The sequence below is a fragment of the Fringilla coelebs genome (assembly GCF_963513975.1).
Source record: "Fringilla coelebs genome assembly, chromosome: 1".
In the NCBI taxonomy this organism is placed as follows: domain Eukaryota; kingdom Metazoa; phylum Chordata; class Aves; order Passeriformes; family Fringillidae; genus Fringilla; species Fringilla coelebs.
The window spans coordinates 147883890-147908871 of NC_140028.1; the positions used below are offsets into that span (position 1 = coordinate 147883890).

The window sequence follows — 24982 nt, forward strand, 5'->3', positions numbered from 1 at the left end:
TGGCAGAACTGTGTGTCTCAGAACAGCTCTGGTAACATATTTAATCAACAGACTTTGTCTTTTCAAGAGGGAAATGACTCCTAATGAGGTTCTGTTGGTATCTGACCAGTTTGAAAATCTACTGATTTTAACCTGATGGAGGTTTAGTGGGACTTTCCCAGAACACCTCTTCAAGGATCCTTTCCTACATGGAATTGTAGGAAAGGCATGTAGGCTGGCCCAAAGCTCTTCCACCCAAGAATGTGACATTTCCATATTTCTGCCTGTCTCATGGGCCAAATTCTAACAGAAAAAACATCCATAAATGCTTCCTGAGATGTGGAAGCAGAATAGAAAGACAGGTTTCAGGCACATTTGACAGAGAAAGTTTCCACTGAGTTTAACCAAAGTGGTCACTTCAAATCTCATCCAAACCCTGCTGAGCAGCTCTGCTGCCAGGCACTGAAATTTCCGTAGGAAAAAACAGGACCAGAAGGTCCTCTTGGGTCAACATATCAAGGCACACAGGGATTTCTACAGCTGTTTGCCTCCTAGGATGGCAGGGACAGAAACAGGAAATTTTAGGGGTATTTAGCCTGTTATATTTAGATTTTTTGGGTGGTAAGATATATTATGACTTCACAGACTCCATCAAGCAGATCTGACTAAAAAGGCACCTCCGTGTAATTATTTCAGATGCAGATGCTCACAGTGACTGATACATACACTCTCAAACATTTTCTGTTGGTAAGCTACTGGATCATAACATTAATATTTAAACAGGGCTGAGTGCATGACCTTACACTTTGTATTTCATAATTCCATGCATCATGCATTAATTCAATAATGGTTATGCAATCCTGCCTACAGGATGGTGTGATACCCTAGAAATTGGCGGTGCTTTCTGCCTTGGTGTTCTCAGAAAATGCCATCAATATTTTCCTGAGTGAATGGACAGCAGGGAAAAAAAAAAAAAAAGGCTAGGACTGAACCTAAAGGAGGAATTCCATTCTTATATTCTGCTTTTAAGGAAAATTCTTAAGGTATCACTCTCCTGGATACAGACCCTCCATGTTTACATGCTTGTGACTCCAGTAATGCAAGATCCACCATGGAGTGCAGCAGTGATGGGCTGGGGAACAGGGCTGGATGTGCCCTGGATGTACTGGGATGTGTGAATGGGACAGGGGTGAGGGAACAGCAGCCCAGGACTCAGCCCTGAGGATCACTTAATGCACTGCAGCTCTGTGGATTTCACACTAAGAGATGTTTTTTGGCTCGTGCAGCCCAGCTGGAGCAGGAGTGGAGACACCAAATGCATTTCAGGCTGTCCTTCCCTTGGTGGCACTCCAGGAGAGGCTGGCAGGATCCATCCTTCATCCTGGTGGCACCAGAGGGTAAAAGTGTGGCTTGTCCAGCGTGTGTCACACACAGCCAGTGAGGCTGGGAGGCTGTCCTGCCTGTGATGGAAGTGTCACTTTTATTCATGCACGCTGTTAGCACCCTGTCACAGACATGTTTTCTGAAAAATCCTTTCGCTAGGGTTTTTCCCCTGAGAAGCTGAGAGGCCTCAGAAATGAAATGTAAACAATAATTATCTGATTGCTTGGAATGTGGGCTGGAGGTTGGTCACCAACAGGTGCATCTTTGATTGGTCTCATGTGAATTGTTTCTACTTGATGGCCAATCACAGGTCCAGCTGTGTCGGGACTCTGGTCAGTCACAAGATTTTATTATTCATTCTTTGCTAACCTTCTGATGAAATCCTTTCTCTTTTCTTTAGTATAGTTCTAAGATATCATTCTGTTTTTATATAATATATAAAATAAAATAATGAATCAGCCTTCTGAGACAAGAGTCAAGATTCTCCTCTCTTCCCTCATCCTGGGGACCCACAAACACCACCACAGCACCCAGCACGCACAGCTGTCCCCTGAGAAGTGGCTGCTGTCACATGGACTCTGGCCAGAGCAGAGGGCACCAGGACCTGCCTCCTGACCCTAATCATCTCCTACATCAACTCAATAATTCCTGTCTTGGTGATTTTCCTTGTTCACCTCAGTAACATAAATATACATTAAAAACACCTTAACCCCTTTTGAAAACTTAACAAAAAGCATAATTATTCACTTAGCTATTTCAAAAGCTCTCTCTTCCAAATGAGGAAGAAATTCTTATGATCTGTCTGGTGTGGCTTTACCTTCTCAAGCAGCCTCAATGGCTCTAAAATGCCACCTGGCAGTAGCAGCACAGCTTTATTGTGCAAAGGGCAGTTACACTGCACATGGTTTTCCAACTGTATTGTAAAGTTTAGCTCCTTGAAGATGATTCACTCACCAGCTGACCAGCCTTAAATATAGTTTCGTGTGGCAGTGTGGCATTGCACACAAATTGTCCCAGACATTTTCAGGATGTATGAATACTACCCAAAGTCTAAGGATATACTAAAATTCCTTTCAACAACTGGACTGCTCTATAACACAATGTTGCCCAGGGCACTTCCTAAGTTTCCTGGCTCTTCTTCACCATTCCTTTGAATTTTCATGTTAGTGAGGCTGGATAAGACCTGCAAACCAAATCACTGAGCACACCACAGAACTGCAGTGGTTGTAACTATTTCAGCAGCAGTTTGCAGACTTTACAGGAGTTCAGATGCAAGTTTGCCCCATAATCCTCAGCCTTGCAGCTGGGAAAGTGACCACAGGCATCACCATAAGGCAGATACGACAGATAAAAGTATTTAATTTAGATGCATGTACGGATATGCTACACCAAGATTTTCTCCAAGCCTCCAGACACCATGGAAGAATTTAGAGTCCAAATGAGATACAGCCTCAAGATAATATTTATCAGAACATACTCCTAAAACTCAGAGGAGGAAAAAGGATCTCAACAAGCTAAAAGAGAGACTTTGCTGCCACAGATGGCAATGGAGTTACAAGTTAAAGTTTTTGCACATGAGTATTTTTATTTGAAAGGTGCTCTTAAGCTACCAGAACTTTTGGGTCTGATGATGTTATGAGAGTGAGTTGGTGAGTTCAATCCACTCATACTGAAGAAAGCAACATTTTTTCTGATGCCAGAGGTGTAAGATGACCTCCTCTCTACCTGCTAATCAAAATAATGAAATCTCCATGTTGGCACTGCAGGAGTCTCATGATTCACAATCTGCTGTTCTTTCACCTTTAAATAATTTCCTTCTTTTTTTTTCTATGAGAGACCCAAACACAAGAATTATTCTTCTTTATCAGTCTTTGCCACATCCTTACAGAACTGTTGGCTGAAAAGTGTAAAGCTAGCAATTTTCTCTTTCAGCTGACCAATAATTTCAGCTTCTCCATGCAGTCAGGGTTTTTCAATATCTGGTTTTACATCTGGGACAGTCCTTTTTTTTTTTTAGCACTGAAGGTTAAATATACGTAGATAATGTTAATGCAGTCTCTGCTGAGACAGATTTCATACTTAGCAGAACTTGTGCACACTAATGAGTGTTAATATCTAAGGGTATCAGATGTTGCTAATTCACATCTTTTAATAATCCATGAATATTTCAAATGTTAACATTTTCCCCAGAATTTAACACATATTATTTCCAGCTTTCATCATCATACACAGAACACATTGCTTAATGGCAGGGGTAAATTAACTTTCTAGATCTCAGGCTAAACTCTCCTAGAAGATATAATAAATAATGTTTTTTCCTAAATAAAGAAAGTAATATTCTGCCCCTGCTCTTCTAAACAAATTTAATTCTGAAAGAAATTTATAGACATGGTAAGTCATGGAAAAAAATGTAAATAATTTCTCACTTTCTGACTAATTACAGTTTAATATTTTGACTTCTATTAAAAAAACCCTCAAAAATATACTTTGCTCTTGCAATCAACATTTTCATGTAAAAACAACTGTTAAAATTTAAGTTAATGCAAACAAAGCAACACGCTTTGCTTTTCTACAAGCTCTTTCAAGAACTCTTCTACCCCAACAGCCAAGAACCAAAACATTGGGTACTTAAAAACAAAGCAACCACTAAAAGCAATTGGTAGAAAAAACCAACTTTTTTTTTTTTTTTTTACAGCATCATCTACTATTAAATAACTCACTACATAAACAGTAAGGCCATTAGAGCCACAATGTCAAAGATGCTCTGTAAGCTGAACAGGCAAAACATTTCCACAATGACTGAAAGCCAGCAAAGCGCTCCTTAAGATGTCAACAGGGAAATATAATTCAGTCTTAATAGGTTCAGAGCTTATGTAAGCTGTGCTTATGGGATAGTCTATTAAAAAACCAGCAAGTGAGCCAGTGACATTACTGTAAACAAAACCTGCAGCTTCCTAAAACATGCAGGCTAAAGATGTTCAAAACTCTGCTCAAAGACACTGTGCTGTGGTATGGTGTGTGTGTTCTGGGCCAGAAGTGAAGGGAAATATAAATATGACCCAAAACAGGGATAGTTGAGGTGATACTCCCACCTGTATAGAAAAGAGATCAGGAAAGCCTTCAGCCCCATGAACAGCATAAAATATAAAATCACTGTGATCAACCCATGTGCCTTTCTTCTAGTAAAACATCTGCTCTTCTGAAAAACCCAGCAAGTCCTCATTCCCCACAAGCCAACTAGTAATGCAGCTTTGGGATAGGAGCAAATCTGTCTTGGTGACAGCCTGGTGCATTGAATTAAAATTGTAGAGCCACGTGAGATCTGCCGTTTCTGGATTAAAAACCGGTACATTTGCACATGCCCACCAGGAAGGGAAGGAAAGAAAAAAACCATCTTGAGAACTCACCACCAGGTTTCCTATCACCATGACCAACAAGAAGACGAGAAGGCACAGTGGCTGCCCAGCTACCTCCATGCAGTCCCACATGGTCTCGATCCACTCTCCGCACAAAATTCGGAAGATGATGAGGAACGAGTGGAAGAAGTCGTTCATGTGCCACCGTGGCAGGTTGCCAGTGGTGCTTATCTTCTTCACATTGTCCAAGTAGCTTTTCCCAAAAAGCTGCATTCCTACCACGGCAAAGATGAAAACAATGATGGCCAGCACGAGAGTGAGGTTACCGAGGGCGCCCACTGAGTTACCAATGATTTTAATGAGCGTATTTAAGGTCGGCCAGGACTTTGCCAACTTGAAGACTCTCAGCTGTGAACAGAACATAAACAACAGTGTCAGCTCACAGAAGCATCAGCCATTTCAGCCAATGAATTATTCAAGGGAGTAAAACGTGAAAGATGTTAAATGCCGCAGTGCGTGTGGTACAAGGTGATTTTAGCCATACTTCCTGTTAACCTCATTACTTCTATTAATAAAACATCAGTTGGGCTTCTCAGAAGAGAATTAAGTTTTTCCTGAGCTATGCTCTGCCTGGTTAGATAGACATGGTTTTAATGGCACATTCCCCCGCTGTGGGGGGAAAGGATGGAAGGATGACATTTATTTCTTAGTATTTTCTTTTGTGTTGCTCTTCCTCCTCAAAATAAACATCCTGGTAGGCATCTGGAGGGAGGGATTTCAGGTTTGGTCCCACAATGAGAGGAGGAATTCCTCTGTGCTTCAGAGCAAGTCTCAGTCAGATGTTATTAGCTGTTAGCTCCCAGGGTGAAAATCACCTCTGTGCCGAGGATCACGCAGTCTGTGCACAGCCCACGGCCCACTTAAGACCTATTTTAAGGATGTAAATGGTGCCTACCCTTGTGCTGTGTATTCAGCTGAAGATCTAAATTAAGCCCCATTGAAGCAAGATTGCTCCAAAAACTGGAGGGAGACACTTAGGACAGTGATGGAAAATTTATGCTTTTGAGCAATGCAGAGAATTTTGGGGAAAAAAAAAATAATTTTCTTCTGGTAAATGTAACCACAAGGGCTCATTTTCCTGATCTTAAAAATTTTGAAGCCATATCATGGCCAGAATAATTAGCATGGACATCCTGGTACATGAAGTGCAACAGAAATGTCAAGCTGGCAAGGAAAGTACTTTTCTGTTCCAGAGTGTTGCCAGTCCCTCATTAATAGAACACCACTGTCCCCTGCTTAACAAAGGAGCTGACAGCTAAGGAGTTCCCGTGAAAGACAGATGCTGTGTTATGCTGATCAGTTCTAGAAAAAAAATAAAAATCTCTCTCTGAATAATTCAAAGACATTTTCTTTTGACAACATCTAAAAGAACAGTGGCATGTTTATAACATAATTTAGGAATAACAGCTCCTAAAACAACAAGTTATCAGCTCTTGCATTTCTTGGGCTATCAATTTTCTACTGTCTGTGCTAACAGGTGCACAGGTATAAAATGGCAGATCTTTATTACAAATTGGAATTCAAATATTATAAGTGTGTTACAAGTACCTGGCACAGCTAGAAGGAATCAAATTATGTTCTCATTTACCCTGATGTAAATCTGGAATAATTCCATTTATCCCACAGTAATTAGTGTCACATACTGTTCACCAGCTTGCAGCAATTATAGGCAGATGCATTTTTAAGAAAATACGTTGCATTCATGTCAGAGTTTATATGTAATTAAAAAAAAGATGGTTAAGAACAGAATAAGACCATTACCAGTCGAAAGGAGCGTAAAACAGAGAGGTTTCCCATGCTGGACAAACCCAGTTCCATCAGGCTTAGAATAACAATTATGCTGTCAAAAATATTCCAGCCCTGTTGGAAATAGTAGTAGGGGTCAAGGGCAATTACTTTGAAGATCATTTCAGCTGTAAAAATCCCAGTGAAGACCTGCAGAAAGAAAATATGAAGTCAAACTAACCTTTTAAGCACAACTCCTTGCTTGTGGAGTTTCCACTCTCACAGGTGAACCCAACAGAAAGTTCACACATTCAAACAAATACTTGCTTCTTTTGTGGCTGACTCTTTACCTCTATTACAATTTTGTCTAGTCTTTTCACCACAATACCTGATACTGCTGTAAACTTATGATGACATCTGTCTTGAGGATCTGGATCAGAACACACATTTCTATCCCCTTCCATCATCTGAATAATCATAGTGGCAAGAAAAAAAATAAGGAAAAGAAAGGTATAAAAGTGTCTTTTATAAAGGTTAAATCTATATATTTCAGTGGAGAAAGCTAAGTGAATGGAGAGTGTTAAGGGCTTTTTGGGTCGCAGTCATCTGGTGTATTATCCCTTTTTATTTTGTTCTTATTATTATAGAAGGGCAATGCACGCCTCCAGTTATTCTGAGGTTATTGCTGGCACCAAAGACGATTAGAAACTAATTTGAGTCTTGGTGGGTTTGTTTTTTTTATTTTTACAAAGAGTCACAGCAATTTTCTTCTCATTGCATCTTGGGAACACACTGGTGATTTATGACCCAGTTCAAATGTCATATGTTGGAGCTTCTAATTGGAACATTTTTCTTTAAAACAACATATAAATATTACCTATGAGGCAGAGGGAGCAGGGAAAGGAAGGCTGCTGACAGCAAATTCACTTTTAATAGATTCCTGTAAAGCATCCCAGAGAATCAGATTTTGTACTTTTGCATGCCTTGCTTAAGTAATGTTTTAAATGCATAGTGCAATGCTACAATCAACTTAAAATGACAAAATGTGGGCACCAAGTTTGTCATACACTGTTTTATTTTAATGTCAGATCCTAGTACAAGCTGCCCAGGGCTTTGTGTTTTTGGAGAATTCTGGAATGTTTGAAATAGATACATTTGCAGAAATGGATATCTGTAAAATTAAAATACATGGTCTTCTGTGAAGCAATCAACATTAATGCACTTTGTTGGTCAAAACAGAGGGGGAAATTCAGAGGTCATGTATCACTAATATACAGTCAAGGTGAAATATTTTCCTTCCAAGAAGTTGAGTATTTGCAACATTAGCCCAGCAAAACTGATCAACTCTGAGCAACAGAGATGAGACACCCACTAAGATGTGAGAGGGAAGGAGGAAAATCATGCAATTATGATATTAAAGAATAAAATAAATTATCATAGCCTGAATTTGAGCAGTGCTTGGCTTTGCTCTGTAATGTTTCAGGAATTAATTGTTCCAGGTGGCCATTTTACACAATTCCTTATGGAAAATACCTTCTGTTTCCTCTCAGGAAAATGATATCTTGGATTGCAGCAATACCTTGGGACAGAGCAACTTCCCATCACCGCCTCATACCAAGAACACAACAAACAACCTGTCTCATATTTCTAATTAGCAAAGAACTTGTGAGTCACAGGGGTTAGAGATACCAAAGATTCCCACCATAATGCTCAAATTTTTCCTGGGACAGAGAGCGAGACAGAACTGGATGTCTGTGAAATTCTATCCAGGGGACAGCCTTAAAAAAAACTACGAGACCAAGCTGCACACATTATGCAACCCTCTTGCTGAGAAAATGACTCAGGAGGATCACTTTCTTTGCCTGAATCATTTTAATCAATAGCCTTCTGAGAAGGAAATGTCACAGCAAGGCAGAAAAATGTCTGAGCCTTCCTGAAGGCATCAGGAGCTGTGTGTGTGTGTATGTACCAGCCACAAATTCCACACAGCACCTGCTCCTCTGCACCTGCACAAGGGGCTGGGTGCTTCTTGTGATAAAGGCTGGGAAGAAAACAAGCAGCTTAACATCCCACTGGTGCTAAATATGACAATGCTGATGTGAAGCACTTTGTCTTTAAAAAAAAAACAAAAAACAACAAACCCTTTTATCTGTCGTTTCAGCCATTTAGGCTTTAATGTTGCATAATGGTACCTCAGCTTCTAAAGGAAAACAGAAATTGAGGGAGTTCTTGCTCTCTCCACTCATTTTTTAAGTGGTGGCACTGCGTGGGCAGATGAACCCTGTGCACGTGCTGGGCTGGCCTTCTGATCACATTTGAAAATGTTCATTCCTGTAAGGGATGAGCTAAGGGGGCCTGGAAGCAGCAGATGCTGAATGAAGTAGATGGACAATCACAGCAGGAGAGCCCCAATGGCTGGCACATCCAGAGAAAGAAAATCCATATTCCATTTTTATTCTTTCATTTCTCTCAGAAACATTTGCTCAGAGTTAAAAAAAAAAAAAAAGCCAAAGACCTGCCCTGTTTAATATTTCCCCTGTTTAATGCCAGCATAATCACTCAGAGAGGGTTAGATGTAACGGGAAGACAGCCAGCCAGCCAGTGTGGGGGCAGAGGGGGGGCTGCCAGTCTGCAGCTCAGGGGATGCAGTCACCTGGCAGCCTGCCCTGGAGCTGGGACTCCCTTCCCTTTCACAGGGAATTGCAAAAAATGTCAATTTTCATTACAAATGACTTTGCAAAATCTTCCACGAAATGGAGTTACCTCTCTCTGACCTGCTCTGCTCACAATTAATCCAGTTTTGCAGGGGTTTAGGAAAGCTGGTGAGGGTGGGCTGAGACAGGCTGGGCTCTCACAGACCCAGCCTGGGATCTCAGGAGAAGGGGGCCCCGAGCCATCAGCCTGCTACAGAAAATGCAGGCAGGCTGTTTTGCTTACTTTGCACTTTAGCACAAGGAAGAGAGATAGCTCTAGGCAGTGCTAAGAAACACACAGTGAGATTTTTTCTTCTCTTTTTTGGGCAAAATTTTTCAAAATTTGCTTTGTAAAATTTCTCTCTCTGGAAAAGGAAAAAACAAAAAGAAAAAGAAAAAGATGTCTCTCTGCGAAATCCCCCTGTTTGCAAAAATTCCTGTCTCTACTGACTGTCTAATTTCCTGATGGCACCTGGCACAGCCCAGCTCAGCCCTGGCAGGTCTACAGGAGCTGTGTTGGCAGGAGGGAAGCCAAGGGCTTAAGTTTCACTGCCTGTGGTCTGCAAAGGGGGAAGCTGATCTGCCAAAAGCAGAGTGAGGAGCAGACACCTTGACTATCCCAAGTGCCAGAGAGGGAAGTGGAGGCTTTGCCACCTGCTTTGATGGAGGCAAAGGAATTTTTTCAAGTCATCTTAGAAGGCCACAAATTGTTGAGCAACAAGAAGGAATGTTGGCTGCAAAGTGAAGCTGGGTACAGTCCTGTAAGATGATTTCCAAGCTATCCTTGTCTACTGCTTTCTGCAGAGGGGAAGAGCATGGCTTTGGAGCAAGAGAGACCCAAACAGATTTCTGCTTAGCACAACAACAGAGGGAGATTTGCCAAGGCATATCAGATGAAAAGCTGGAGACAGGTCTCACAGCCCAGGGGAGTAACCTCAAACTCAACCCAGGGAAGCCCAGAGCTGGAAATAACAAGGACCAGAGTAAAGTAAAAATCTCTATGTTATGTCCCATATTCTAGGACTGACACAAAATGCCTGATACAAATTTCTACTACCCACCCAAACCTGCCAGCATTCACTAGCTTCTCACTAAAGGCAGGTCTCACACCTGCAGTGTCTCTGTGTGCTCCCACTGTGGTCAAGGGCTGCTGCAGTCACAGCCCTACAGGACACCCTTCACCTTATCCAAAACACTACAACATCACAATAATGGGGCTTGAAACTGTCCATTACTTTCCATTGACTTTAAAAAGAGACAAAAACTACTGCCACAGACTCCTACCCTGTAAATACATAAAATTGGGTGACATTAATCCAGCTTTGAGATACTGCAGCCTCTATTTTTATAGAAATAAAGGACTTTTCTAACCTCTGCTGTGAGGTCCTCAAATGCAAACTTGTCAGCATCCACCTTCCAGATTCTCCAGATCACTTTTGTTCCTATAGGATATCTCTGCTGCTGCCACTACATTTTAGGGGCAATCCCACCATGCCATAGCTAGGTGGCCTGTGCCTTTTCTAATTCAGACTCTTCTACAATTAAAAGGATTCTAAACATTAAGTCTGAAAGCAGTAACACATGGCAACTTTTAAACATAACTCAGAGAAAGAGGATTAAAGAGAAAGATTCCATTTTGTTGTAACTTCAGAATTTTAGTGGCCCCCTGGCTCACAGATTGTATCACATTGCCCTTGGAAAGCCTTTCCTGCTGTCCCTGCAGCTTGACTGTGGACTGTCCCTCTGCTTTTCTTTAGACAAGTGTGGTCTCTGCTAGCTTTGCATCTCTACACCCACCTGCTCTGGCTTGTACATTAAATTTCCCCTCAAAGCATTGGCCGTGCTTTGCTCCCTGCCCCCTCTGCCCCAGGGTTTTCATAGGACCCAGCCCATGTAGAAGATGCACAACAGGCACCTTCCAGCATAGATATCAACCCATGATCAAACACAACTCCATTTCCCTCCAACATCTTGCCTTGCGTTTTTTTCTGTAAGTTTCTGTTTTAACATAAAAGCCGCTATTAGCCACCAAGAATTGCTGCCTTATGGGTGCTTTACCAGAAAACCTGAATAAAGCTCATTAACCTTTCTCTTATCTCATTTCCTTAAACAGATATCTATCAGGAACAGCCCAAAACCATGGCTTTAATGGTTACTAATAACATCAGAGTATGTTAGCTTGACAAAAATAGACACTTGTTCCTCACTGAGTTCTCTTTAGAAAGAGGTGGCTGCGAGGACTTGCTTGACAAAGGCAAAGCAATGCTGGCAGTTATCAACATGGGACATTCCCAAGCCATGGCCAAAACTTTAAAAGGCAGGAATTTCACCCCTCAGGTGGCACTTCAAGCTCAGGCTGACTTACCAAGTTGCCTATGTACAGCATGTGCTCAAACTCCTTGGTCATCTTGTAATGCTCCAGGGCCATGAAGAGCGTGTTCAGCACAATGCACAGGGTGATGGTGAGGTCAGTAAATGGGTCCATGACCACAAACTTGACAAATTTCTTGATTAAAAGCCAAAGTGGGCAGCAATCCCAAATGAGGAATTTAACAGCAAAGTGGTTCCAGCAGGGAGGACATTTCTGGTGCGATTCCTCAAGCTCTAAGTCACAAGCAGCAAAGTCACAGTCAATTCACACTGAGTTATACGACAAGAGAACACTTAAAATTACTCATTACACAGAGGAAGGCCCACAAATTACCCCAAACTTTTTTCAAAGATAAAAATATTCCTGTCCTAACAGGCTGGCAAATTACACACTTTGGGGTTTTAGCCAGTTGACCTGCACTTAGCAGACAGTGACCTGTTCTGAAAGTAAAAACCTTTTAAAAGTGTCACAGGCAAAAAGTGAGAATCACACTAAATATGTGAAGCCTAGTATTATATATAGGCTTGGATTCTTGCTCTATTTTCCATTTTGCCAATTTCAAATGGATAAGAATACACTATCTTCATTTAACTTAGATTGGAATATCTAATTTTCATTCCCTGCTCACATTTTCAAAGTATCTTAAGAAATACCTTTTAAAGCAGATAAGAGATGAAAGAGCTTAAACCCAATATTTAAAGCTGATTTAAGTACTTGAGGACCAGAGTATCACTGGTTGTCAACAGAGTTTCTGTCCTTGATGTGCAATCCAAAAGAGCATTAAATATCTGATTTTTCTGAAAGACCCACAGACAAAATCAGGGGGCACATAAGGCAGTTTCAAAATGCTACTAAAAACGTGCTTTTTAAAGGTGCTTTTAAAATATTGCCTGTAATACCATTTTTACATGCCCATTTTACCTATGCACAAAAGAATTGAAATAGCTTCATAGGTATAATTTGTGTTAAATGGTGAAAAAAAGAAAAGTCAAAAAAGACAGTTAATGGCTAAATGACAATGATCAGCAGAATTGCTTAATGCCTTCCTTTTCTGATTCCTTTATGGGCATGGAATGCTGCATTATGGTTTTAGTCTATATAATTAGAAGCTGCACTGATAACAGGAAAACTTCAGCCAAGGCTGTAATTTCAATCAGTTCATAAACAGCCTTCTCTCCCAAGGCAGGAAGCATTTGGGACAAGGGGAAATGGCCCCAAGCTGTGCCAGAGGAGCTTCAGATTGGATATTGGGGAAAAAAATCTCATCACTGAAAGAGTGGTTAAGCACAGATGGCGTCTCCATCCCTGGAAGTGTTCAAAAACTGAGTGGACGTGGCACTTTGCAATATGGTTTTGTGGCATGGGTAATTCAGTCAAAGGTTGGTCTTGCTGATCTTGGAGAATTTTTCCTCAGATTCTCTGATTCTTTATCCATTTTTTCTTCAAAGGACCACAGAACTGTGCTATTAGGTGCCTTCCATCAAGCTCTCAAAATACCACACGGCGTCCTACCTGTACGGGTTTTGCACACACCTACACAGTTCTGAGATCTTTGGGAAATCAAATTGCTCCCAAGAAATGACTCCTTCCAGACTCCAAAGAGAGAGTTTACAGGTAAAACCTAAAATAATTTGAGAACCATGGATTTCAATGCAAATTTTTTTTTTTTGAAACTTGCCTCTGAAAGCAATAAAGAGTTTAAGGCAGTCAATTCCTTAAGGATCTAATTTTCCAGGTAAATCTAGAGCACATGGATCTATATCCTTATTCTTCACAACATGAGCCCCTTTAAGTCCAGGTTGCTGCTAAAAGGTTTGGTTTGTTTGCTTTCACCCTCTTCAGCCTCAGCCACATGTTATCTCTCTGTCTTTTTGCCAGCTTTTGTGCTCCTGGACCTTCTGGGTAAGCTGGTTCTGCTTGTTGATCCAGCTGAAAACCAATCACACAAAGTGCAGGAACACAGGGAAGGAGAAGGGTAGGACTGTTGTCTTTTGGCAGTGATGTGGCATTAAAATGGTTTAAATTAATTAATAATCCACATCCTTTCCCAGTAAATATGATATTTGGAAAACACAAGATATTTAATTTTTTTTCTAATATCTGCAAAAGTAAAATTAGCCTCTCTTTTTCTGCTACTGTTAAAAAATGATCAGAAAAATACAACAAGCATTGTGATGGTTTTCCTCTTTTTTTTTTTTAAATTTAAAAAGAAATAAGGACTTTCTTGTCTGCAAGGCTTTGTAATGTCTGGAAAAAACAGACAGTTGTTGACTGCCCAAGAGCTAAGAGCAGAAACCAAATAAGAAAAGGGGAAGGGATTTCTGGTCTGGCTGTTTCAAAGTTTGGCACAAATCTTATAGCCATGAATATGGCTAAATCCTATGAAATATTTTATTCTGATCTGATGTTCCTTGTCAACAAGTATTCAATTTCAATGACTAATCAAAGTCTGGGAGTTAGGAAACCTTTGATAAGGATTTTTTCTACATAGAACCATAGAACCATTTAGGTTGGAGAAGACAGCTAAGATCACTGATTCCAGCTGTTATCCCTTGACTGCCAAGTTCACCACTAAACCACATTCCCAAGTGCCATGTCCTCTGAGTTATCCTAGCCTGGATGGTCTCTATTTCTGTGGTATAAAGGAATAGAAAAATGCCATTAAATAAACAAGAACTCCAGAAGTCCAGGCCTTTTAGGCATTCTTAACACATTACAAGAGAGCAAATCAGTCACAAAGCTAATTGCTAAAAACTCCACAGAAAACAAATAAAACCTTTGCAGAGTACATTAAACACTGGAATACACCAAAGCAATTATTTCCCTATTAAGAACACAGCTCTTTATTCATTCAAACAGAAATATATCTTCTGGCCACAATACTGCTGAATATAACCATGGGGAGGGTAAAAAACTGAGGAAAAGGAAGGGCTTTGGGGTTTCACACTGGGCAGTGTCCAGGCCCTGTCTGTAAGGTGAGTCCCTATCCATCAGTCACACAGAGAATTAGGCTGCAGGAGAATTCACAATTTCTCTTGCTACTGTGCTCTTGACTGACATTTTTCTGTGCTTTTCTTAGGTGCTACCTCCTCCTTCCTCTCTGTTTGCAGTGTAGGAGTCACGAGAAATTGTAGGAAGCCCTTTGATGCTACAAGTCAAAAGACTGGGGATGTGGGGGTCTTGCTCTGAGTTGTCTTGCTGTCAATAAATTTGCAAGAGGAACGTTGCAAAGTTCCTGCCTATGGAAACCCAGAGGAGGAAAATCCTCTTGCACCTCATGAGAAGAGCAGTGGAAGAATCGGTTGAGAAATATTTGTGTAGTTAAAGCATCCTCTGAGCATCCTCAAATTTCATGGTGGGACTCAAGCACATACCACCCTGCAGTGTCCCTGTTGTGAGAGACTTTGAGACTTTCCTCCCCCACAATTTGGAGTTCTGCACATGCCAGGCTTTGCATCATCCCCAGAGAGATGAGACACCAGCACATGTGCAGTCAGTCACCCAAAACCAGGCTGGTGCTCTGCTGCCCTGCACTGCAGCGAGCCCTGTGCACATCTAACACCACAACAGCACAAATCTTTTGCATGGCATTTTCTCTGGATTTTCACAAGTCCATGGGTAAGATAAGGATTGTGCTGCCTCTGTTATAGGGGTTGCAATAACTACCCTTAGTGCCTCCTTTCAAAACGAAATCAGGGCATTTTGTGCCACTTTTTTCCTGCCTTTTAACACAGATGTGGTTTTGAGCTGGGAAACTGAGGATGTCTCTTACCTTCCAGGGCACTGGTGATGATGCTGACAGCACTCACTGCCCTCTGCCTCTGAAAGGGCTCATCTGAGTGGTCCACGGAGGGCCGGTGGGGCATTAAAAGCTGTTTCTTGCTTGCCTCATCCGAGGGGGAGGTCTGTTCAAAGGAACACACTGGATCAGCACAGTAAAACCAAGGCAGGTACTGGGTAGGAATTTCAAAACTGCCTAAGCATTAATTTTGTCATCTGAAGAGTCTAAAGCTCACTGACTTCTGAGTTAAAGGCATGCTGGTGGGGCAGAGCTTTTGAAAATGGCACTTTGAGCAATTTTGGAAAATTGGTTCTGCCCTTCACCTTCACGTAAACTGTGGGTGAAAATAAAGGAAGGCTTACAATGCCAGAGGAATAGCAGTGCTGCTTCCCCATGCTCTTTGCTTGTGAAAGAAGGCCTGCTTAATTACATTAATTAATCCATTATTCCTGAAATGTGTTAAGTATTTAATTATACAGCTAGAAAAGGAAAAGGGCGTGGGTAACAGCTCCATTGCAGACCTCTGATATCATACCAAGCAAACTGACTCCCCAACACATGTTTTGCCTTGTTCTGAAACACTGCCAAATCTCAGGAACATATTGTCATTGTGGTGATCTTTGGTGTTATGGATTCTGAAGCTCCATAATTAGGGGAGAGACTTAGCTTCTTTTCCTCAGGAAAAAATAAATAACCTAACCCTTGTTCTCAGGTTTCTCAAGAAAAAGAATAAAAAAAAAAAATCCCAAAGAAATCAAATACCAGAAAAACAGAACTCCCAAACTGTCTTTGTTTAATGTCTCATTTTAAATTAGTTTTATGCTTTTTGTAGGCTTGGGTTTCTGAAGTCAGACAGAAATACAGTATAGCTGAAGACACACACTGCATGAAACACTTTATATTGTCAGCTCACAGGAGCGAGATGTTAAGGCTTTTATTATTACAAGCTCCCACTTCATATAGAGAACAAATCCCACTTGGTTTACTCCTCCAGATCCCACACAGGTTGGAAAGAAAAGTGGTTGAGGTGCAAGAATCTGGAAAAGCCAGGTTTAACATCATTCTCTGCCACAGACCTCCTGGTTGAGACCCTCAGTTTCCCAAAATAAATGTTTAACAGCCCCTGCCCTGGTCCTCAAGCATGCAGGCTGTGAGGTCTGAGACCCTGTGTAACAAGACAGGTGTAGATGGATGGATCCTGATGGCTCAAGGCAATAGGAAATGAGAATAAATCCCTGCAAAGATGAGAACCTCTGGTTTATTCAGATATCAGAATAGCTGCTTTAGTTTCTCCATAGACAAATGAGCTACAGGAATTAGAGTCAGTCTTCTGGATTTTCTCATCACTGGGTCTGAAATAGCCCTGACCCCCCTGATCAGCCCCCAGAATGCCAACTGAGATGTGCCAAAAGCAGCAGCTCCACAACCCTGCTGCTCCTGCCCAGGGACCCAGGATTCATTCTTTTCACCATTTCTCTACCAAAAATGCTCTTCAGAAAGGCAATTCCACGAGAAAAGCAAGAAACAAGGTGCTGAAGCTCTATGAGCTGTCTTTCTGGACTGTGACCTCTTCAGGGCAGGGGATATCCACAGAAAAGGACAAAGATGCTTGGCCACTGGCTGACAATGAAAATGATAACCAGGATGCTGGTCCCAGGTCACTTCAAGTGCTGCAGTCAAAAACATCAATCACTGCAAGGCCAGAGAAGAGTAAGGACTTTGAAAACAAGAACTTAAAAGATGAGCTGGGCCAGAAAAGCAGGGATGCTCCAAAATGGCCTTTATTTCCCCCCTAAAATGTCCTTTTAAAGAAAAACTCAACAGAATCTGCTCATTGCCCATTGAGTTACTGACTAAGTCATCTCAAAGGGAAAGTTATAACCAGAAACTCTTCAAAGAGAGTCGTGCACAACTAGAAAACACTCTCTCCTTGGCTTAAGAGCCAGGGAATACCAGGAATGGTGTTTCAGATGCATTAGTTTGCTTGATTTCCTTCACCTCAAAAACATCCAATAAAAACCAATGAAACAACAAATGTTTTATTAATGAAGAAAGCATCTACAAAATTGCATAATCATTCACAGCAGTTTGGAATACATAACAAATACATGGTACCAAAAAGAAATAGCTAGAAAGGGTGAAGAAAAACAGGAGGGAGACAATTTTTAAAGTAGAATAAATTTAAACAAAAAAGAAAGGAAAAGTAAAGAAAAAGAGAAAAAAAAACCCCAAACCACAAGTTTGCCTCTGTAAAATGAACCATAAGAAAACCTCAAATTTCAAATCTCTGTGGATTATTTCAGTCTTTTTAAGCTCTAATATCTCCCCATCCCATCTGACCTAAAGCATAGGATGTACCAATAACAGTCAGCAGACAACCTCACTCCCAAGAGTCCTTTATCTGAAAGCCACCTTTCATTCACAAGTGCAAAGTGGTAGAAACCCAAAAGAAAAACATTCACAGGTTCTGTATTCCTATTTTTTTAAAAATTTATTGAACTGAACCAAGCCCCTGCTCCCTGCCAGCCCCCTGGCACCAGGCACACAGCAGAGGGTCATCCCCAGAGCCAGGACACAGCCTGTGGCAGGCAGAGCCACTGGACAAAGATTTGCCAACAGAGCAGTAAATCCAGCAGGCAGCCACTTTGTCACTTACTAGGAAGAATTTTTCCAGGAAAAAAAGTTTCCATCCAGGTGAATTGCTTAAAATTACTAAAGCTGCTTAAGGAAGGTCATAAGCTTTTACCCTATGTAAAGAATAGTTATGTGTGGGTTTGGGTTTATATGATTATCACTTATTTTAGAACAGAGATGGTTGATAGTCACACAAGGAACTGGCAGCTTTTGCACTGTGAGACAGAAACAATTACAGGAACTGGACAAGCAGGCAGCATAAAGGCTATTATCATCCCTGAGAGAACACACACAGGCACAGTTTCTCATTGTACTTATATTTCTATAGAAATTAAGCATAAAATAACTGCAGTCCCTGCAGTTATGCAAGGAGTGTCCCTAGGATCCAGATGAGAAATCACAATGGAGTTAAACATAGGCACCTCCAGCAGGAAAAGATTATTTCTGTTGCCCCCTGATTGACTGGAAAAGTTCCTCCTTTGGATTAGTTAAATTCTATAGAGACAAATATACTATCCAGTAATTTACATGTAAATGAGGATGTATAAAAGAGATATTTTCTTCTCACTGCCTACAGTTTTGAACTATGTCAAAATGATTATGTGAAGATGGGCTTAAACAGAGCAGCCTTTTTAAAGACCATTTTTGGGAACCAGGACGGGTTTAATTTTCCTTGTACACTTCAATATTTTTCAAGCAAAAAAAAAAAAAAAGTGGGCAGGCCACACCATGAGCAATGGACCCAGTAAGGCACCATCATAAATATTGAATGAAATTGGAGGTGGCCATAATAGAGCACAGCTTTAAAAAGAAACCACTTCATTTTGGGGATACTTGACGGTTTCAAGTGATGCTTAAACTAAACTAAAGCAGTAAAAAAATATTTGTACCAAATCAGAGTGATTTACATTTAGGATGTACAAAAGCAAAGTTTGAAATGAGCAGAAACAGAGCTGTGGTGACAACTCTGTGTGACAGCATCAGAGGGAGCTTTCATCCACAGAACTTATTGGAGGATTTTTGGATTACTTATTCTGTTGACCTTCATTTCTGAATATGGAAACTGCTAACACTTTCCCTTTTCACCAGTTCTGTGCCAAAGCAAAAAGTAAAAGAGAGAAATTTTACCTCAGGGTGGTATTAGGATAAACATGAAAACCTCAAACCAATGTGGTCAGCAAAAGCCTTTTATGCTTAGCTGAAACAAAAAGCAAGGTCTTGTTTTGTTTGTTTGTTTTTCTTTTTAAAATAATATCATCTAAAGATAAATTCCTAAATCTTTATTTCAGTCTCTTGATAAAAAGCTTGGCCTCTCTCCAGGTGTTTTCCCTCCTGCCAATCTAGCAATGCTCAGCATTTCAAGTTTCCTAGAAAAGAAAGGCTAAGTGTGACCAAGAGGAAATTCAGGAAAGGCTCTGTGTGCAAGGGGGTGTCCCCAGGTTACTCCAGCCTCATTGTCCATCCCAAACCCGTGTCACAGGCTGCCCTGCCCTGCTCCTGCACCCATGGGAAGCTCTGGTGAGGAGGTGCTCCAGGGAGAGCAAAGCAGTGGGGATCACCACCTAACAGCCAGTGCCCACTTGGAAACCACCCCTCTTTCAGTCCTGCTTCCATTTCTCTTCCACTTCCCACCTCTGGAGCAATTGCAAAGTCAGGTTAAATTAAAAATCTTGTGATTTCCCCGGAGTGTTACAGGAAAAGCTCCAGTTGGATTTAGGAGGCAAGAAGGGATGGTGTTTTGTGTGTTCCTTAACCCTCTAGAAGTTCCTGACAGCCACAGGTGAGATTTCACTCAGTCTCATCAGAATCCATGGATAAATTGAGCTCCAGGTAAGAGCTCTTTAAATAAATCAAATTTTACCCAAGCATATCAATTCCTTGGGAAGGGAAGTGTTATTCTAACCTTTTAACTAAGAAACATCAAGACACAACAGAGCAATGCAAAGCCACAAATGAATACTGCAGGAAGGTGCAGAACCTTTAGGTTGTCGTGTGCCCTGAAGTTACTTACACAATATATAGATTTTCTCTAAATAAGGCAAAAGCCAAAATCTCACCCAGCAATCAGCAAGAGCGTAAAAATGCATCATTTTTCAAAACTCTCAGTTTCAGGTCAAGACACAAACAATTAGGACTTCTAGCATAATCACCAGGTCCTGCTTATGTCTTATGTACAAGTTTGATAAAATCAGTAGCTGCACTACTTGAAGAAAGCTGGTGGGAGAACAGGACAGCCCTGACTGAGTCCCCTGCATTTCCAGAAGAGTGACCAGGACTTGCCATGGGTTTCCTGGGACAAACTCCCTGCGCCCCTCAGACTTGACCACCTACTGCTCTTCCCCTCCAAGTGACAACTGCCAGACCCAGACCTGATTTTGGGAAGGGTTTTTGCAGGCCACCCTTTCCTATTGCACGACTTTGCTCTTCCTATGACCTCTGCAGGACCTCTGGCTGGAACCCTCATGGCACTGAACCCTCTGTGCAGCTCCCCACGAGCTCCCCTGGCTCTTTCTAACTAAAAACAACTCCTTGTGGGAACTCTCTCGTGGCAAAGTGTGCAGAGATGCCTGGGCTCCCTGTGGAGGGTGGGATGTCCTCCTCTTGCTCAGGTACTGAAGCCCCTGTGGAGGGTGGGATGTCCTCCTCTTGCTCAGGCACTGAAGCCCCTGTGGAGGGTGGGATGTCCTCCTCTTGCTCAGGTACTGAAGCCCCTGGTGACTTCCAGGACTGCTCTGATGCAGATGAGCTCATGGGCAGGTGGCAGCTCAGCATGGACCATGGTCAGCAAACCTGATGGCCATCAAGACTGCCCCAGACTGATGGGCTCTAGCACCATCCTTTGAGACAATCTAAAATCCTCCCTTTTTCCTCGGCTGGATTCAGGAATTAGGGAGAGGAGATGGACACAAACACACTTGGTTTCTCATGGAAACCCACTCATCCATCTGTGCCAAGCAGCCAAGGCCATCTGAAGAGCATTTGAAACTGGATTTTTTATCTTACATGCTTTTCTGCAGCCGAGTGCCAGGATGTCACTCCTCTGAGTCACCAGCCTGAATAGTGGGATAAACTGCTGCAGCCACTTCTCTCTTGGTGGAGGGCACTGAACTGCACAGATGTTTTCATGGCAGCTCAGCTGCCACCTGCAGCCATTCCCGTGGGGAAATGGCCCCTGGCTGGGACAGGGGGGAGCAGTTGCACTGACACAAAGGCATGGAAGTTGTTCATTGTGGTCCCCACCCAACCATTTTGCTGTTCAGAATGAATATTGCTGAAGCTGATCAGGCTAAAATGCTCAAAAGTGGTTAGTGAGTGTTTGTGCTTTCCTGGAGAAACCTGAGGGAGACCCACTTTGGGATAATTTGTGACAGCTGTGGGCTAAGTCATTGTTTGAGACTGAAGGCCAACAGGCTGAAAATGCAAAACCAGAGATGGTCAGATCTTGTTTGATGTTTGCTCTGTCTTTTAAATCAGAAGTGCTCCTCCAAGCTTTCCCCAAATCAGAACCCAGTGATCTCCCCACTTAGTAGCAGCCTGATGGGTGTGTGCTGTGTTCATCTGATACTGCTCAGCATCACAGAGTGACCTAAAAAAGTTCATCCCCAGAAATCTAATGCTGCAAATTGTGTTTTTTTCCAGCTCCATCTACCCAGGTGTTCCATTTGCATGAGCAAAGCCACAGTTACACCTCAGGAAGCTGCAAGTCAGGGCTTAAGCCAGGTTACAGTGATGCATTTTCATGGACTGGCCCTTCATTTCTTGCTCATGAAAGATACAACAGATAGCCCAAGTGGGTCCTTTTCCACCATGGGCTCACACTTGCTCAAAATAAATAACAGCAGAAGGGTCAGTGAGGTTAATGAGGTAACTGCAAGATCTTTCTTCTACCCTCCCCAAACATATGAAGAGATTGCAAAAAGAAGCCAGAGCTGCTAACAAAAAAAAAATTCACCTATGAATTTTAACATGAAAAAGGTGAAAATCATCAAATGCAAAGCCAAGAAACATGCTGATTTATCTCCAAGCACGCTGAGGGGTCAGATTTGCTATTTCCTTGTGCCTGAGCCACAGCTGAGGCTGCACATTTTTGCCCAGTGCTTGTGACTCCTGCAGTGAATACATCTGTACAGCAATGGGCCCCTCGCCAGTTAGCCTTTGACTCCAGCCCACATTTTCTGGATAGATTAGATACCAAACCTGTTTTGCAAAAGACACAACATCCCTCACATTGCATCACTGGATGAGCACCTGTTACTGTGGAGCCTGGGTGTTGTTTCCTAGATGGGCAGGGAACTGCCAAGTGAGCTCCCCCACCCCGGCCCTTCCATTTCCAACATCCATTTATTCAAAAGGCAGGAAGCCGACAAATGAAAATAAATGCCAGCAGAGCTCAGAGCCTCCCTGTCACCTCAGGACCCAATCCTGTAAAATACTGATATTTTCTGTGAAGGGTTGAGTGCTCTTGTGCTTTGCTAAGCTTTTTCTGACAGCTGGGACAGCCTCAGCAGCCTGCAGAGCTGCTTTCCTTGCAGAGAAAAAGGGGACATCCTCTACTCATCTACTGAAGTCTTACAACTTTGGTTCAGATTTTTTTTAAAAACAGATGCACAAATTTTCTTCCCCAGCTCCTTTAATACACACTTTTTTTTTTTTTCCCCCACAATGCTAAATCCAGTAAAACTTCCATATCTATACAAAGAGTGTTTCTGTTGCTCAGCTGTTTACAGTTTACAGAATTGTCTCAGGACTGGTCATCTGGTCATCCTTATCCACAGAGAGTAAAAGTGGGATTACCAAAGTCCCAAATGAAGGAAGATGTGGATATTTGAAAAAGTAGCAGCAGTCTCAAAACTGTCAACAAAACAGATAATTCTCACACCAACCAGTTTCCCAACATGTATCTTGGCCCCTTCTCTCATGGGTGGTGTGAGAGTCTATTTGCAGAACTACAGGGAAGAATTCCCAGATAGGTGAGGAAAAAAATTCAGTCCAAACCCTGAAAGGAATAAAGCTGCTTGGCTCCTGAGAAAAAAACTGCTTCTCAATTTACTGATAATCTGACACCACAGCTGGGATCCATCACACTCACCTTTCTCTTTAGGAGATACCTTGGCTAATACATGTTATAATCACATTTGCTTTTTTTTCCCCCCAGCAACATAACCTGGTTTTGGCACCTTGTTTCTCTGAGTGGGCTTTATCTCACCTAATGTAAGACTTGTGGTTAAACTGACCAGAAAAAAAGGCACTTCCAAGGAGAGAGATTATTCTGGTCTGTTTTTGATCCCTAAAATGAAATGAATCCTGCCCATACTGACCCTAGTAGTGACCTCCATCATTTTAAAGACTGTTAAAAGTGATGAGCTTCAATGCAGATTATCTGCATAAGAAAAGATAAATTCCCACTAACTCAAACTAGCAACCTGTCCAGATTCCTCTGCCTTTGTAGCAGCTATTTCCAAAAACACCATCTCATGGTGTTGCTGTGCAACAAAGATGCTGGCAATCTGCAAAAGGGCTGAAATCTGTAGATCATCTACTCATATTTCCTGGGTGTTATTTGAACTGGATGCCAAACCCTTCTGGGAACTACCTTTGGACTCAAGGAACAGCCCTCCTCAAGCAGCCCAAGAGAAGACCAGAGGTCAGATGCAAACAGAGACCAACCAGCAAGAGAAAACACAGACTCAAGATGGCAAGATTCATGGAATCATTTAAAAACCATAACTTTCTATCCACCAGACAATGTCAGGTATTCAAAAGTCAAAAGAAATCAAGCTTAAAACTGTCCCTTCAAGAAAAGAAAGTCTCTGTCAAACTCAAGATTTAGGTATTTGCCTCCTGACAGCTCTGAAGAGAAAATCTCACCAGAAGGCACAAACCTCACTGATGAGGCACTAGGCACACATTTCTCTGTGAATTAACTCATTGTCTTCCCACCCTGCCTGGAATGGTGGGTCTGGGTTTCTCACCACAGACTCCATACGGTGCAAATAAATTACAGCAATCTCCAACAACATTTAGAAGGAAACGAGAGCGCGAATCACAGACAAAAGTTAGAAAGTACTCACCAGGTCGCCTGTCCCAGGCTTTTCCATAATAACTGGGGGGAGCAGTAACCCTGCAGGAGAAGTAGGGTCTGGGTGGAGTGCCCCGGTGCCTCCTCCTATCAGGGAAACCACACCATTGCAATCCACTGAGCTGTTCCTTTTGCCCGTCTGGGTGTAGTTGGGAGTAGTAGGGTGAGAACTATGGCTCACTTGACTTTGCACGCTTGGACGCCTCCCAGATCTTGGAATTAAGAGAGAGCCCCGGTGGCTTTCATTTTCCCCAGCGATGCTGATCTCATCATCGGCAAAATCTGTCTCGGAGCAAGTGTCTCTGCCACGGAGTCGGAAACTGAAAACGCTTCCGTGGCTCGTTCTGCGCTTCACCAAGTTTGCACTGGGACCATAACTAATGCCAAGGAGAGTCTGGAAACCCCCAGAGAGGAAAAAGGGGAAAGAGAAACAACATTTTGCAACACGTTTTTCAGGAGCGAGGAAGTTCTGGGGGAGAGCAGTGAGTTCCATTTTAAACCAAGCGCTTCGGAGAAAGAGAGAACTTAATTACAGGTATTCAGACTCCGCAAAGTTAAGAGGTTGGAGAGTCATTCCTAGCCTTTAGGTATTTGTCTAACACTTGGCAATTAAAGATGTACTGAAATAGGAAGGGTCAAGGTGGCATTCAGCTCACAGCGTGATACTTCCTTTGCTTCTACTCCCCCCCACGGGACAAGTGCCAGAGGAGCTGGGAAGGCAGCACAAGGAGTGGAAGACAGGAGCAGGGAAAGGGGATCCAGCTCCAATCTACTGCATTATCACACATCTTCATAACAGCTAGGGAAGGAACAGTGCAGTGGGAGAAGAATAGATAAAGAAATAGGGCAGGAAATGAACTGCAGGGAAAATGAGAAGAAGAGGGAAGAAGAAGAAGCAGAATACGACGGAAGAAGGTGATA

At 42.2% G+C, this 24982-nt stretch overlaps 1 protein-coding gene across 6 annotated transcripts in view; it reads right to left on the bottom strand.

Annotated features, from left to right (window-relative positions):
• Window positions 1-24982, bottom strand: part of LOC311156477 (sodium channel protein type 5 subunit alpha-like) — a 216366-nt gene that overhangs the window by 92641 nt on the left and 98743 nt on the right. For 5 of the 6 annotated variants that reach the window (XM_084210431.1, XM_084210430.1, XM_084210428.1 and 2 more), the window contains exons 12-15: window positions 15340-15472; window positions 11562-11800; window positions 6540-6713; window positions 4770-5126 (exon numbers count right to left, since the gene is read on the bottom strand). In XM_084210431.1, coding sequence (XP_084066557.1) covers window positions 4770-5126; window positions 6540-6713; window positions 11562-11800; window positions 15340-15472 — 903 coding nt within the window. Of the gene's footprint in view, window positions 1-4769; window positions 5127-6539; window positions 6714-11561; window positions 11801-15339; window positions 15473-24053; window positions 24456-24982 lie in introns of all 6 variants that reach the window. The other variant, XM_084210432.1, reaches the window with a different exon arrangement.